General features: G+C 31.8%; 1 protein-coding gene across 2 annotated transcripts in view; it reads left to right on the forward strand.

Annotated features, from left to right (window-relative positions):
* The window catches only part of STAM2 (signal transducing adaptor molecule 2), a 41,337-nt gene that overhangs the window by 19,243 nt on the left and 7,183 nt on the right, over positions 1-14,911 (forward strand). Inside the window, exons 3-12 of one of the 2 annotated variants that reach the window (XM_051986400.1) lie at positions 120-195; positions 311-409; positions 1,597-1,743; positions 3,508-3,577; positions 4,953-5,142; positions 6,808-6,902; positions 10,603-10,682; positions 10,815-10,902; positions 11,891-11,945; positions 13,641-13,794. In XM_051986400.1, the coding sequence (XP_051842360.1) occupies positions 120-195; positions 311-409; positions 1,597-1,743; positions 3,508-3,577; positions 4,953-5,142; positions 6,808-6,902; positions 10,603-10,682; positions 10,815-10,902; positions 11,891-11,945; positions 13,641-13,794 (1,054 nt within the window). Of the gene's footprint in view, positions 1-119; positions 196-310; positions 410-1,596; positions 1,744-3,507; positions 3,578-4,952; positions 5,143-6,807; positions 6,903-10,599; positions 10,683-10,814; positions 10,903-11,890; positions 11,946-13,640; positions 13,795-14,911 lie in introns of both variants that reach the window. The other variant, XM_051986399.1, reaches the window with a different exon arrangement.

Here is a 14,911-nt window from a genome sequence, read left to right on the forward strand (position 1 = left end):
CTTGAGTTAAATTCATAATTCTGTTTGAACTGATAGGATTATGGGAAAAGATATGCACGTATGTATACTAGTGTATTTATACAGAAATACTGAATTGAAATTGTTTAAATTTTCTCTAGAGCAAGAGACTGTCTGAAAGCCATAATGAAAAGGGTAAATCATAAAGTTCCTCATGTTGCTCTTCAAGCACTGACTGTAAGTTACAATTGATCATTATTTGATGTTTATATTGAGTATATTTCTTTAAATTTTAGAAATTAAAATTTTTATTTTAAAGTTATATCTTGAAAATTATATTTCTTTTTAACAGCTTCTTGGAGCCTGTGTATCAAATTGTGGAAAGATATTTCATTTAGAAGTGTGTTCTCGTGATTTTGCAACTGAAGTACGTGGAGTGATAAAAAATAAGGTAATTTTTGAACAAATAGGATTTTTAAGATCGACCCTTTCCTTCCCCAAAACATTGAAATGCCATAATTTCTGCACATTTGGTACATACCATTATTGAGATGATTTTCCTGTGACATGGAGATTCAGCTCTTTAACATTTAGGTGTCATCATGAATTATTTTCCTGAGAAATTTAATATCTATGTCAAAGACTTTGTCTTTCATCAGAAAACTGTTTTAATAGTTCAGTTTAACAAACATTAATTAAGCATCTACTATTTGCAAAACACTGGCTAGATATACTGATTACGAAGACAAAAAACTTCACAGTCCCTATTCTGAAGAAAGTCACTGTAGACCAAAAAAACCTCACAGTCCCTGTTCTGAAGAAAGTCATTGTGTAATTTGAAGATGAGGCAGATGCAATATATACATGAATGAATATGATAAAATGTGATGAGGTGAAAGGAAAGCTTAGACAAAGCTCTAATAGCATTTGCCAAAGGGAGAGATTACTTTCATCTTGTGGTATCAGGAAATGCTTTGAAGAGGAAAGATACATAAATTGGTAAAAAAAAAAAAAAAATGAAGAGGAAATACATTTTCTAGACAAATTCTTGTTTGGTAAGACATGAAGAATAGTCTTGCACATATGTGCCAACCTGGAAATACCAGTAAGAGAGTCCTTGTTTTAATACTACCTCTCCTGATCTAATGGTGCAGAGAAATTGTTCCATGATCATTTTTGGCAAATGTCAAAAATTTCCACTCTAGTTAGTGCGACACAGTCTAGTAGTATATATCTTAAGTATTTTTCTTGGGAATATGAATTTAAATGCAATTGCTCATTGGGTTACCATGAAAGATATATATATATATATATATATATATATATATATATTTCTTGTGATGAAACTTCAGAATCTATGTAATTTTGGAAGACACCATATCTCTTCTTTTGACTTAATTGATATTTATCAGTCTGCTACCTCAGAGAGACTCTAGACTTTGTCACATTTAATATATAAGATGAGTTTTATATTTAAATGGCTACATGGGGTGTGCACAATCTCCTTTATGTATGTGTATGTGTATATTTGTACATGTATACATACAAATATATATGATCCATTGTCATTTGTAATTTAAGTACACATTTAGAAGACTACAAAGTCTTTTTTTTCTTTGTTCTCCTATCATATAAAAGGCTCACCCAAAAGTATGTGAAAAGCTGAAATCTCTAATGGTGGAGTGGTCAGAAGAATTCCAGAAAGATCCACAGTTTAGTCTGATATCTGCAACTATTAAATCCATGAAAGAAGAAGGAATTACTTTTCCTTCAACAGGATTACAGGTAAATCCAAAATTTACTAGTGTTTTTGTAGAATCTGATGTAAAAGCATAAAAATAGTTTAGAAAAATTGGAAAAAAAATTCTTTTAAACAAAAACACCTTCCCCCCAAACCATTATTAAGGAATGCCTATTATGTGCCAGGTACTACATATAATAGAAAGACTTAGGTAACCCCTGCCTTTATGAAGTTTATGATCTAATTGATAGGATATAGATATATGAAAAGATAACTAACAATATAAATCATTATAAATCAATATATTAGTAAATGATAAATTAGTTCCACAGATAATTGAGTTCTCAGAGGTATCAAAATTATGGGTGGTCATGAAATCTAAGCTATGACAGTTTTTGTGTATGGAGTGTATCTGTAGATCTCAGAATTTAAAAGGTTGGTATACTGGAAGCTTGGGCAGATAGATGACACCTGAGTTCAAAGGTACCTTTGGCCACTTACTAAATATGTGACTCTGGGCAACTCACTTAATCCTGCTTGCCTCAATTTCCTCATCTTTAAAATGAACCAGAGAAGAAAAAACAAAGCACTCCAGCATTTTTGCCAGAAAATCCCAAATGGCATCATAAAGAGTATAATATGACTGAAAATTATCAATTATGCTTTAAAATTATATGGTCAAATATTTAACATGTATAGGACTGTTTTCCATCTGGGGGAGGGGGTGGAGGGAGGGAGGGGAAAAGTCGGAACAGAAGTGAGTGCAAGGGATAATGTGATGACCGCGTATTTAAAATCAGCCGGAGTCAGGAATTCAGGTTAAGGGAAAAATCTTCAATCTTTATTGAAGTGAAGAGGTGAGGAAGGTGATAGCAATATGGGCAAACAGGAAGCCAGCTAGCAGAGGGGGATTAGAGGTGAAGGACGATCACGATAGCAATGCGAGGAGCTGTGTCAAGACGTCAGTCAGCAGTCTCTCTTTCCTCTTCCCTCCCCTGCCTCCACCCACTAAAATCATCATTTCTTTTTTATTTTTTTTATTTTTTTTTATTTAATAATTACTTTATATTGACAGAATCCATGCCAGGGTAATTTTTTTTTTTACAACATTATCCCTTGCACTCGTTTCTGTTCCGATTTTTTTTCCCCTCCCTCCCTCCACCCCCTCCCCTAGATGGCAAGCAGTCCTTTATATGTTGGATATGTTGCAGTATATCCTAGATACAATATATGTTTGCAGAACCGAACAGTTCTCTTGTTGCATAGGGAGAATTGGATTCAGAAGGTATAAATAACCCGGGAAGAAAAAACAAAAATGCAGATAGTTCACATTCGTTTCCCAGTGTTCTTTCTTTGGGTGTAGCTGCTTTTGTCCGTCACAAAATCGTCATTTCCTATACAACACATCAGGACTTGCACAAAGAGTGGGCAGGGGCCATTCTTTCTCCAAGCTTATATATTAATCTATTTAGTCTCACGTGCTTGGGACCTCAGTGCATCAACTTGAGCCTCAGCCCATTACATCTCCCACTTTCTTTTGTTTTAGAACACAGGTGGTCATGCCATCCCTGACTCCTCAGGGAGGTCAGAGGATAATGTTGTAAAAAATTACCCAGGCATGGGCTCTGTCAATAAAAAGTTATAATTCTTTTAAAAAATTTTTTAAAAAATTATATAGTCAAGAACTTCATTTGTTTTGAAAAAATGATTATGAATGGTAGATCTGAAAAAAATCAATATATGCAAATAATTTATGTATCTATAATTTTCATTTTAAAAGTAACTTTATTTTGCACTTGCCTTTATAGACAATTTCAAATGCTGCTAAGAATGGTACATCATCCAACAAAAGCAAAGAAGATGAAGATATAGCTAAAGGTAAATTTAAAAATGTGATTGTGTATTAAAATTATTGTATTTTACTATTTTAAAATGCCTGTTCAGGTGTTTTCTTTTAGAGACAGCATGAATAAGTTATTGGAGTTAGAATCAGGAAGAGCTGGGTTCAAATTCTACCTCAGACACATGATAGCTTTGTGACCCTGAGCAAGTGACTTCCCTATGCCTAAGTTTTCTTATCTGTAAAAAGAAAGAATTGGACTTAGTGTCTTCTAAGATCCCCCTCAGGTCTAGAAATCTATAAAATGGTAATTATTATAAAAAGCTGCATATGGACTAAAAAATGCAAAAAAAACCTCTGAAATTGCAAAAAGAAATGACTTGGATAAAAAATTAGCTCTAACTTATATGAACTGATGTTAAGTGAAATGAGCAGAACCAGGAGATCATTGTACATGACAACAACAAGATTATATGATGATCATTTCTGATGGACATGGCTCTCTTCAACAATGAGATCAGTTCCAATGATCTTGTGATGAAGAGAGTCATCTACATTCAGAGAAAGGACTGGGAATTGAGTGTGAACCACAACATAGTATATTCACTTTGTTGCTTGCTTTATTTTCTTTCTCATTTTTTCCCCCTGTTTGATTTGATTTTTCTTGTGCAGCAAGGTAATTGTATAAATATGTATGCATATATTGGATTTAACATATTTTTTTTACCATCTTTAACATATATTGGACTACTTGCCATTTAGGGGAAGTAGTGGGGGAAGAGGGGAATTGGAACATAAGGTTTTGCAAGGGTTAATGTTGAAAAATTATCCATGCATTTGTTTTGAAAATAAAAAGCTTTAATTAAAAAAAAAAAGTGAACAAAAAAAAATAAAAGGGAAAAAATTAGTTCTATTATACTCATCAACAATGTTGAATTTCATTACTTGATGCAGTACCTTCAGATGACTTACATTTTTGTCTCTTTTATATTCCAGTGTACATATTATGTCAATATCTTTATGTTAACACCATCTTCCTGATTTCAACACCACCAACACTTTATTTCTGATAAAAGTAGAGAACAGTCTTTAGCTACATGAGTTGTTCATAGATTTGTATTATATGGAAAATTGTCCAGACTCTCAGTAACAAAATCCATGTTGTATTTTTAAAGATCTGGACCTCACTTGTTACAATACAAGCTGATAGTCATCAGAAAGTTTATTTTCAAGGGAATTTTCTAGCAATTCTTCTGTGTGAATATTAGCATGAAGTTTAACTAAACCTACCATTACAGTATGACTCCTCTTGAATATTAAAAAGTATGTGAAACCATTTAGTTTTTATTTTTAGACTTAATTAACTATAGAATGTTAATTATTGTTTTTTATTTTAAAATTTTCCAAACTTAGCTATTGAATTATCTTTGCAAGAACAGAAGCAACAGCACACAGAAACGAAATCCTTATATCCATCTGCAGAAATTCAGTTGAATAATCATAAGGTTTCCAAAAAAGTCAGAGCCTTGTATGATTTTGAAGCAGTTGAAGACAATGAACTCACCTTTAAAAGTGGTGAAATTATTATTGTCTTGGATGACAGGTATGTTTTGAAACCTTTTTGTTTGTGAATTCTTTGGAAATTTTTGTAAGGAAACTTAGTTTTTCAGTTTTCTGCATTTTGATGTAACCTTTTAAACAAGTTCAAATTGTCTTTCAGTTACCATAAAGGGGCAAAAATGAATTTTAAAGTTTCTCTTTTAAAAACGTTTTTCTTAAACCTTGTTAGTTGTTGAGTAAAAAAAAAAAACAAAACATAATGTAAAAATGAAGTATTTGTGGCCATATAAGCATAAAGATATTTATTGATCCAACTTTGTCTACATTGGGAATTATGCATCCAAAATTACTTGACAGAAAACTTCAGAAAAGGAAGTTTAGATAGAATTTGAATTTCTCTATTGCTTAATTTTGCTTTTTGAAGACTAATTTTAGTAGTAACAAGATTTTGTCACATGACATTGAATAGTGAAAATAAGTTACATTTTATTAATTAGTAATTAGCAGAGTTGGTTAATTAGCTGGATAGATTTTTAAATAGGTAGATATAAAAATCTATAATGGGTTAAGTATTTAATATCTAGAGTTTATATTAGACACTGGCTGATATAATTATTAAATCTTGTCTTCAAGGCAGAACACTGAATTTGGAGTCAGATCTAGGTTCTGCTAGTTAACTATCAGTGTGACCTTGTTTGGCAAGAAGCTTTGCCTTGTCCTTTCTGACCCTCAAATTTTTAATGTCAATTGAAGGAGATGTAGTCCATGATCTGTAACTTTCTTTCTACACCAAAACATATGGGTTATTACTGTTAAGAGAAATATAAATAAAGTGATGTTGGGACTCTAAAGTCTGCACAATAATATTTAGGAGAATCAGCAGGGAAAATTAGTGAAAGACAGTTCTTGATGTACTTTTAAGAATGGGTTTAATTTTGCCAGAATAAAACACATTAGAGACAGGAAACAGGGGTAGGCTAGTTTGGTTAAATGGGAAAGAGCTATGTAGGTTAGGTGAATGGAGAGACAAGATTGGAAGGTGTCCTAGGTGTTTGAAGGCTCTAAATACCACAGTAAGAAATTTAGATTTGATTTGTTAGTACCTTTAATAACATTAAGTGAGCTGTTCTTGAATTTAAAGTTTTATTTTCTTCATAACTCTACTTTTTAATAACTTGTTTTATATTCTCTTATCTAGCTTAGAAGGTTATACAAAATAAATACTGTATTTTGACATCCATGATTACTGGTTTCAGCTGAATCTTGAAAATAAAAATTGAATAACTTCTTATCTGCCTGACCATTCTGAAAAAATAACACTTAAATGTTGTTTAACTCAGATTAATGTCAAAAAATCAATAAGACTAGAAAAAAAGGGCAAAGAACATAGGAAAGAATGTGGAATATTATATAGGGATATGTTTTTTTTTTAATTTGGACTTTGTTCAGATTTTCCTGTTTTAAAGGAGGATCCATTTGGGGGAAGGAGTAGTATTTTAATGATTTTGTTTGGCAAAATCCTCTTTCAATACATCAAAAGTTGATGCATCTTTAACAGTATCCACTAAATTTAATATCATAGTATGTGAACCAGTATTCCCAATAGATTTTTTAATACCAATATTGTTTTAGTTCTATTTAATATTTCTATGAATAAAGTTAGGATAAGCATTAGTAACATGGTTTATTTTTACTTTTTTATCTTCAGTGATGCCAATTGGTGGAAAGGAGAAAATCATAGGGGAGTAGGACTTTTTCCATCAAATTTTGTATCACCTAATTTAAGCATAGAGTCTGAAATAGGTAAGTTAAATGTTATAAAAAATTAGACCCAATGTTTTATTTATATTATAATTCTGCACTATAGTTTTGATTATGAAGTAAATATTTGAGATCTTTAAAATCTTACATTTCAGACATTAAATTTTGATCAAATTATTAGCCAGGAATTGCTATTCTCCTAGCTCATTTTTAACAATAGTGCCTTTAAAAAAAGTTTTAAAAGTAAAATTTAGTTTAAAAATTGGGCTTACACTGTGTGATCATCCATTTAAATAAATTAGTCATGGAAAGTTCTAATTATCTGAGGCAAGTTAATTTATTTTAGAAAATAAAACAATTGTTAATTGTATTTATTTATTTCTTACTCCTCTGTGGTTGAGAAGAAGAAAGAGAGGTTGGTAAACTTAGGATATTTGTATTGGATGGGACACTATTGTAGATGAAACTAAAACAAAGTGTGTGTGTGTGTGTGTGTGTGTGTGTGTGTGTGTGTGTGTGTGTGTGTGTGTGTGTGTGTGTGGTTGTAGTTGCTAATTCATTTCCTTCAAACAATAGTACAGACATTCCTTCCCTGTTTCTCCCTCCTAGTAACCTCTGCCAGTCATTCTGCAAATATGTGTGTGGCCAAACAAGAAAATATGGATAAATAATCTATCACTGGTATTGGGAAAAACAACTCAGATTACATGCTGCATTTTTGTAATGGACAGATAGCCCATTAAGTGTTGATGAGTCAGGAGCTATTACCAGAAATCTGTACTTTCCTTTAAGGAAAAGAGAAATGGGTGCTTCTCTGAGTTTTCTTTATCCTTTCCATTCTTTCCCTTTTCCATGCTCCCATTCTAACTTTGACAGTAAAAAATGGAATTGGGAAAAGCAATTCATCAAAACTTGTAGATTACATAGTAGGCCTCTTTTGAACCCACTCTTCCTGGGATTAAGATGAAAGAGAGCCATTGTTGTATTCTGAAACGTAATGCTATCTGGGGCCTATGCATGCAATAGATGTGATACATAGACCTCTAAATTCTTCTCTATGGAGTATATCATGTTTCAATGAACTCACAAAAGACTATTGTAGTTTTAAAAATTGTATTAGAATTTTATTGGGACATTAACTTTTAAAAATATATGTGTCAGGAATTGAAAATTATACAGAATTTTTCATTGTGAAGGTATTTCTATTGAAATTTAGTTGTACAGCAGAGTACATTATATAAGACTGGGGTGTGTGTGTGTGTGTGTGTGTGTGTGCGTATATCTCTCTCTCACACACACACACACACACACACACACACACACGTATATGTAAAATTTAGTAATGGTTGTATTTTAGACCTTTTCAGGAAGTGAACAGATTTGGGGCAGCTAGGTGCCACAGTTGAATAGAGCACCAGGTCTGGAATTAGTAGGACCTGAGTTCAAATGTAGCCTCAAACACTTGACACTTGCTAGCTCTGTGACTTGGAGAAGTCACTTAATTCCAGTCGCCTCATCCCCCCCCCCCTTCCTCCCTGTTGGAATCTTTACAAACTGCTAAGTCACTAGAGTTGATAGATTATTGATCTGATCTTACAAGAAGATGTTTTGGGCCAGAACCTGAAACAAGGTACTAAGTAGAACTAATTGATACAATGCTTGTGTTTGCACCTTTACTCATTGGAGTTCACATGTTTGGGAAATTTCAGGGTTTAGTAAGAGATATCTGAATTCACACCTCCTTTGAAGCTCTTAGGGCCAGAGAGCACTATGGGAAAAAACCCATAATCCCATTCTCTCAGAAGAGTCATATATAAGCCAGTGAAGAGTGATTCATTAGAATATTTTTCCACTTGGCTGGCTGATGGCGGAAGAAGAGTTTAGGGAGGAAGAAGCTACAAGTCGAGAGTTGAGCAGGAGATTGAGAAAGCTCTCTGTAGTGACTGGGCTCCTGCACTTCCCCCACTGAGACCAAGCTGGTCTGAAAGACTCGCCAGAAAGCTAGCCAAGTGAAGGAGACAAGACATTCATTCCATCTTTGTGCTGGCTGGAGGCTGAAGAAAGCAGAGGCAGAGGCTGAAGGACAAAACCTTTGGATTTGGAGACATTCGGAGGGAGCCCTTGGAACCAAGCAGAGAGAGAGGCCTCAACTAACCAGACTACTTTGGAAAGAGAAAATAAACGTTTGTATTTTTAACAGCTGGCTGCATTTGGGGTAATTATTGATCTGAACTGATACTAAGGCTGCCTCCAAGAAAACCTCCCCCAAGAAACCTGCTCTCTCTCCTAGAGAGAACCTTCTTATATTATTATTTATAAAGAAGAAAAAGAACACTACTCCCAAGTAGTCAGATATAAACCCTAAATAAACAGATTATTATTGAAACAATTTATTTATTGTGAATAAAGTAAGTTTTTTGTCTTAGATAATTTGAATTTTTTTTATAATTTTTGTCTAGCTATACTTCATATAAATAGAATTGTGGATATTAAGAACAGTTTTAATTGTCCCCCATTCTTTTGAATCTTCAATCTTTCACTATTAACAAGCTTGCTTCTCTTATGCTTTCAAAATACTCCCAATTTTTCTCCAAGTTTAAAAAATCTTTACCAGACTCCTTTCCCCTCAAATAATTTTTCTTTAAGTGTGAACCAGATGATCATGTGATTCCAGTGACTTCCCATTTGCTTTCAGATGAAATAGAAACTCCTCTGTTCAGTATTCAAGTTCCTATATAAGCTGACTCTACTTTCCAGCCTCATTCTCATCTTTTACTCTTCCATCTAGACAAACTAGACAAACTTAGTATTCCCCTGTCTTTTTACCATGCTTGGGATTCACCCATTCTGCTTCACAGAGGGATTTTCTTTTTAAGGAGCAGTCCAGGTACCATCTGCTGCATAAAGCCTTTCCTGATTCTCCAACTGCTTGTTTTCTCCCTCCCCAACTACAATTTGATACAATTTAGTATTGTATTTAATTACTTTGTGAGTATGTGTTTATTAACTTTGTACTGAATACATTTTTATATGTACTTGTTTTCCCCCAAAAAGAATGCAAGCTCATTGAAAGAAGGGATTGTTATATTCTTTGTTTTTAAATCCTGAGAGTGTAGGACAGTGCCTGGCCACATAGGTGTTTAATATGCATTTATATTGTGGAAATATGTATAGAAGAATTGGACATGTTTAACATATATTATTATAGATCTCCTGTCTAGGGGAGGGGATGAGGGAAAAAGAAGGAGAAAAAAGTTGGGAACAAGGTTTTTGTAGGGGTGAATGTTGAAAACTACCTTTGTATATATTTTGAAAATAAAAAAAAAACTTAATTTTTAAAAAATTCACTAATATATAGTCAGTAAGCATTTGTTAGTTTCTTATTATGTGCCAGGCAGTGGCTAAATTCTGAGGATATAAAGACAAAGATAATCCTTATCTGCAAGGAATTCATAATCTGATGATAGAGACAACAAACAAACAAATACAGGCCAAGCTGTATACAAGATAAATAGGAAATAATAGAAGATAGATTGGGATAGGCTAAATATGAAAACATTCCCAATTTTAGAAGAGGAATTCAATTAATTCCCTATATTAATGTGTTCATTAAGCAGTATTGTTTGGGAAATATATTTGGTTTCCACTTTTAGAAATACAGTTTTTATGTTAATTAACTACTGAATATAATGCTGAAATTAATGTTGAGGAAATTAAAATTTGATTCATTTTCTTGTAGCAGCTGTGGACAGAACAAATGTAATTGATGATGCTGCAGAAGAAATTAGAAAATCCGAGCCTGAGCCAGTTCATATAGACGAGGTAGAGACCTTTTATCATCACACTTTATATGTCTTTTCTATTGCTTGACTTTGTAGGAAGAGAGGTATTTTTCTATTCCGTAAGGTAAAAATTCTCTTGACTCTTTTAAAGTATCATCTTTCTGTTTTTAAGGATAAGATGGATAAAGCACTACAAATACTTCAGAGTATAGATCCTACAGATTCAAAGCCAGATTCCCAAGATCTGCTGGACCTGGAAGGTATTTAATGAATATTAGAAAAGAATTTAGCTTAAGAAAATGTTCGTGGCTATTATTTGAGTGTTCTGGTCTCTTGTTTCTTCTGCTTGTGTGTATTAGAGAAAAGAGTTAACTTTTCAAGGATAAGGGTGATCATAGTAGGATAATATATATCAGCTTCACTCTAAAATTAACAGTGTGTTTGTTGGTACAAAAGCATGCTCAAGAAGGACTAATTTATATTTGCTCTCTGACTTTCTAGTAAAGATGCTGGGAAAATTTAAGGTATAAAAATGTAGAGAAAGAATTGACTTAGTAACTGAGAGAGTCTTAAGAAAGTTTGGTTCTTTTGCAAGTTAGGAAGTTAAAAATCAAAGATCCATTTCAGAATAATATAATTTTCCCTAGAAAAACTTTATTGTATACCTTAGTAAGCAATTTTACAAAACTTTGAAAATTAGAGGATAATAAATGTGTTAATTACTTTTTATGGTTTTAGCATGTGGTATTTTGTAGGTTTATTTTAATTTTCCCACAGGGAGAAATATAAATGGGTAGTTTATGTTGTTTCAATTAGTGGAGACATGTGAAATAGTTTGATTAATCAATATAATTTGTAAATATGAAAATAAAGAAATTTTGTAGTTCATGTGTACAATTCACTTTCATGATTATGTATTTTTTGCAGTATAGCTCAGGTTTCTTAATTTTATTTAGATAAAATATCTTCCAATATGACTTCAAATTTTATAGTATATAAATCCAATTAGTAACTCCAATTAAATTACAAAGTGGTGACTTTTTAATTTTAATTCTTACCTGGCTTTTGTGTCACGTTAGAGATTGGAGGAACATAAAAATTAATTATGTAATTCTTTCTTGCATATAAAAATGGTAAGATGTTAAATCTGCATGTATTGTATGTTCTGTCTCTATTGTAACAAAACAGCTTGAAAATTCATTTGACTTGGTCATATTTAAAGATTTATAAGTGGTCTTATATTTACAGATATCTGTCAACAGATGGGTCCTATGATAGATGAAAAACTTGAAGAGATTGATAGGTAAGCCACAATTCTGTCAAAATTAAAAAGCATAATTTTTTAATGTTTCATTGATATCTGGCTGAATGCTAAGCAGAGGAGTATTTATTTTGAAAATTATCATTTTTCAATTAGCCATGCTTTTGCAAGAGAATATAAATGTAGAATCCTTTCATTCTGTACTTGTTTTTCAACAATCATTTATGTTACAATTAGAATCATAGAATCTTTGTTATTTTTCAGGTTGATAATATAAGAACACAATTAGGATAATACACTGATCTTTGTATTCTTTTTAGTGCTGAGGTAGAAATGGGTAATGAACAATAAAGGATAAAGAAGAAAGTTAATAGAGCAGAAAAAGAAATATGAGATATTAGGCAGTCACTGACTTCTTATATAATAGCTATTAAGTTACAGTTAGAATTTTCCTAATTTTGACCTGTTTTTATAGTAATGAGAAGAAGAATTTTATAAAATCCAAGAAAATTTAAAGTATTATCTCTTCATGGTCATTAGCTCTTTTCATTGATTCTCTTTTTCCCTGTATTATCTTTTGTAGTCCTCCCTCTCATCTATTTGTGTGTGTGTGCGTGCACATGCTTGAATGCATATGCACACATATGCATGCATACACACATGTGTATGTCTGATAAGATTTTTATTTGCCCAAATTTTGTGTGGAAATTGACTATTCATCTAGGATTAATCAAACCCTGAAAAACTGGGTTGGTAAATTCTGTTGCAAAAATTATATTAAAGTTTTTAAAAGTATAAAGAGTCTTAAAAAGTTGATTATTTTAAAAACTGAAAATTTTTTGGACTGCATTAGGTTATAGTAATATAAGGAAAATTACCTTTTACATTAAATGAATATTTAAAAGGAACTATTGATATTTTTCTCTAGACTAAGAGAAAAATCTGCCTCAAATAAGCTAACAAGAGTAGATTTTTTGTATTCCCATTTCTCCCTCAAAAGAAAGGAAAAGGAGCAGCTAAGTGGCATAGTGGATAGAGCATCAGCTCTGAAATAAGGAGGATCTGAGTTCAAATTTGACCTCAGACATTTAACCCTTCCCTGGGCAAGTTACTTAATCCCAATTGCCTTAGCAAAAAAAAAAAAAAATATATATATATATATATATATATATATATATATATATATATATATATATATATGGAAAAAAAAGAAATCTTACTATCCATGAATAACAAGGAACAGTTAATGAATTTATTTAATTTTTACCTGCATTATCAAAATTAATCCCTTATTTTAGATATGTGTTCATTTCAGATGTATTCATTTCATACTAAGGATCAAGGTTTATTCTGCCGTACACTGAGATCTGTAATGAAGATCAGTAGATCTTTATTAAATTATCAAATCATTTTTGTCACCTCATATATAATAGCTAGTATTTGTGATACCAAAAGGATGAATGATCACTGTCTTTTAGAAGTTTGCCATGAAATTGTTAAATCATCTCACTCTCTAAATTTATTATGATAGACTACAATTTTTAAGGCACAGAATGTTCTCAAGAATTAGGTATTTTAAGAATGGCAAATTGTAGATGAGTTATTTTTTTCCTCCATATTTCCTTACTGACTCTTCTTCAGACTTTTTTAACTATGCGGTTTTAAAAATAAATTGTCTAACAGATGAAATAAGATTCATCAAGCACCTTTAACTTTTTTTTTTCTTTCCTAAAACAGGAAACATTCAGAATTGTCTGAATTGAATGTAAAAGTTCTAGAAGCTTTAGAACTATACAACAAGTTGGTGAATGAAGCACCTGTGTATTCTGTCTACTCAAAGCTCCATCCTCCATCACATTATCCACCTACATCAGCTGGTGTCCCAGTACAAGTGAGTATATCTTGGGAGGAGGGCACAGTCTGTTGTTGTATTTTGTTTTGGTTTTAAAGACAAAGCAAGTATTAAGACTTTTTTGTGCCTTGTTAAATTGTACTAACTGCATGCAATTTTTAAATTTAGAATTAGATAATTAAGATTTTATTATTGCATATTAGTTTTCTAATTTGAAAAATTAGATAATTAAGATTTTATTATTGCATGTTAGTTTTCTAACTTGAAAAAAATGTCCTCAAATATAGGTGATAGATGCCTTTGATTTATTAAATGTAATTCTTACACAGACTTTGGAGTATTTGTGAATTGTATTGATGAAGCAGGATAACGGTCAGCTTTTCTTCATCTATAAATAAAGACAAGTTTTAAAATCATTAAGCTTTTTTACATAATGTTGAGTAAAAAAAAAAGTTGTGTGAATATTAAGTAATGCGACCAATTCTACATTCACATAAAATAACTAATCCTCTTTTAAAGCTTTTTCAAACAAATAAATTTAATAATTGCATTCTAAGTGAACTTGGATGGACAAAATACCTATGGGTTTAAAAAAAAAAAACTTATTTGTGTTACTTTTTTAAGTTCCAAGCTGTTTTCCTTCCTCCTTCTTGCACTAGATATGGCTACCATATGACACAGAAATAGAAATATGTAAAACCATTCTAAACAGGCGTCTCTTTGTTGTTGTTGTTGTTTTTCCAGGGATAGAGAACATCTTCCTTCATGTCCTTTGTGGTTTATTTGAATGTTTACAGTACTCAGAATAGCTAAGTTCACCATAATTTTTCCAATAGTATTGGTGGTACTATATCCAACACTTTTCTTGTTTCTGCTCATTTTATTCTTCATTGTTTCTTGCAAGTCTTTCTATGGTTTTCTAAAATCAGCCTGCTCTTCATTTCCTTTTTTCTTAATAATGTTTTATTTTTCCAAAAACACATAGATTTTCCAACATTCCAACATTTTGTAAGATTTCGTATTCCAGATTTTTCTCCTTTCCTCCTTTAGTTCTTCCCTCCCCAAGATGGCAAGCAATCTGATAGAAGTTAAACATGTATAATCTTTTTAAACATATTTCCATATTTGTCATTGTTGTATAAGAAGAATTACACTA

The sequence above is a fragment of the Antechinus flavipes genome, chromosome 3 (assembly GCF_016432865.1).
Source record: "Antechinus flavipes isolate AdamAnt ecotype Samford, QLD, Australia chromosome 3, AdamAnt_v2, whole genome shotgun sequence".
Taxonomy (NCBI): domain Eukaryota; kingdom Metazoa; phylum Chordata; class Mammalia; order Dasyuromorphia; family Dasyuridae; genus Antechinus; species Antechinus flavipes.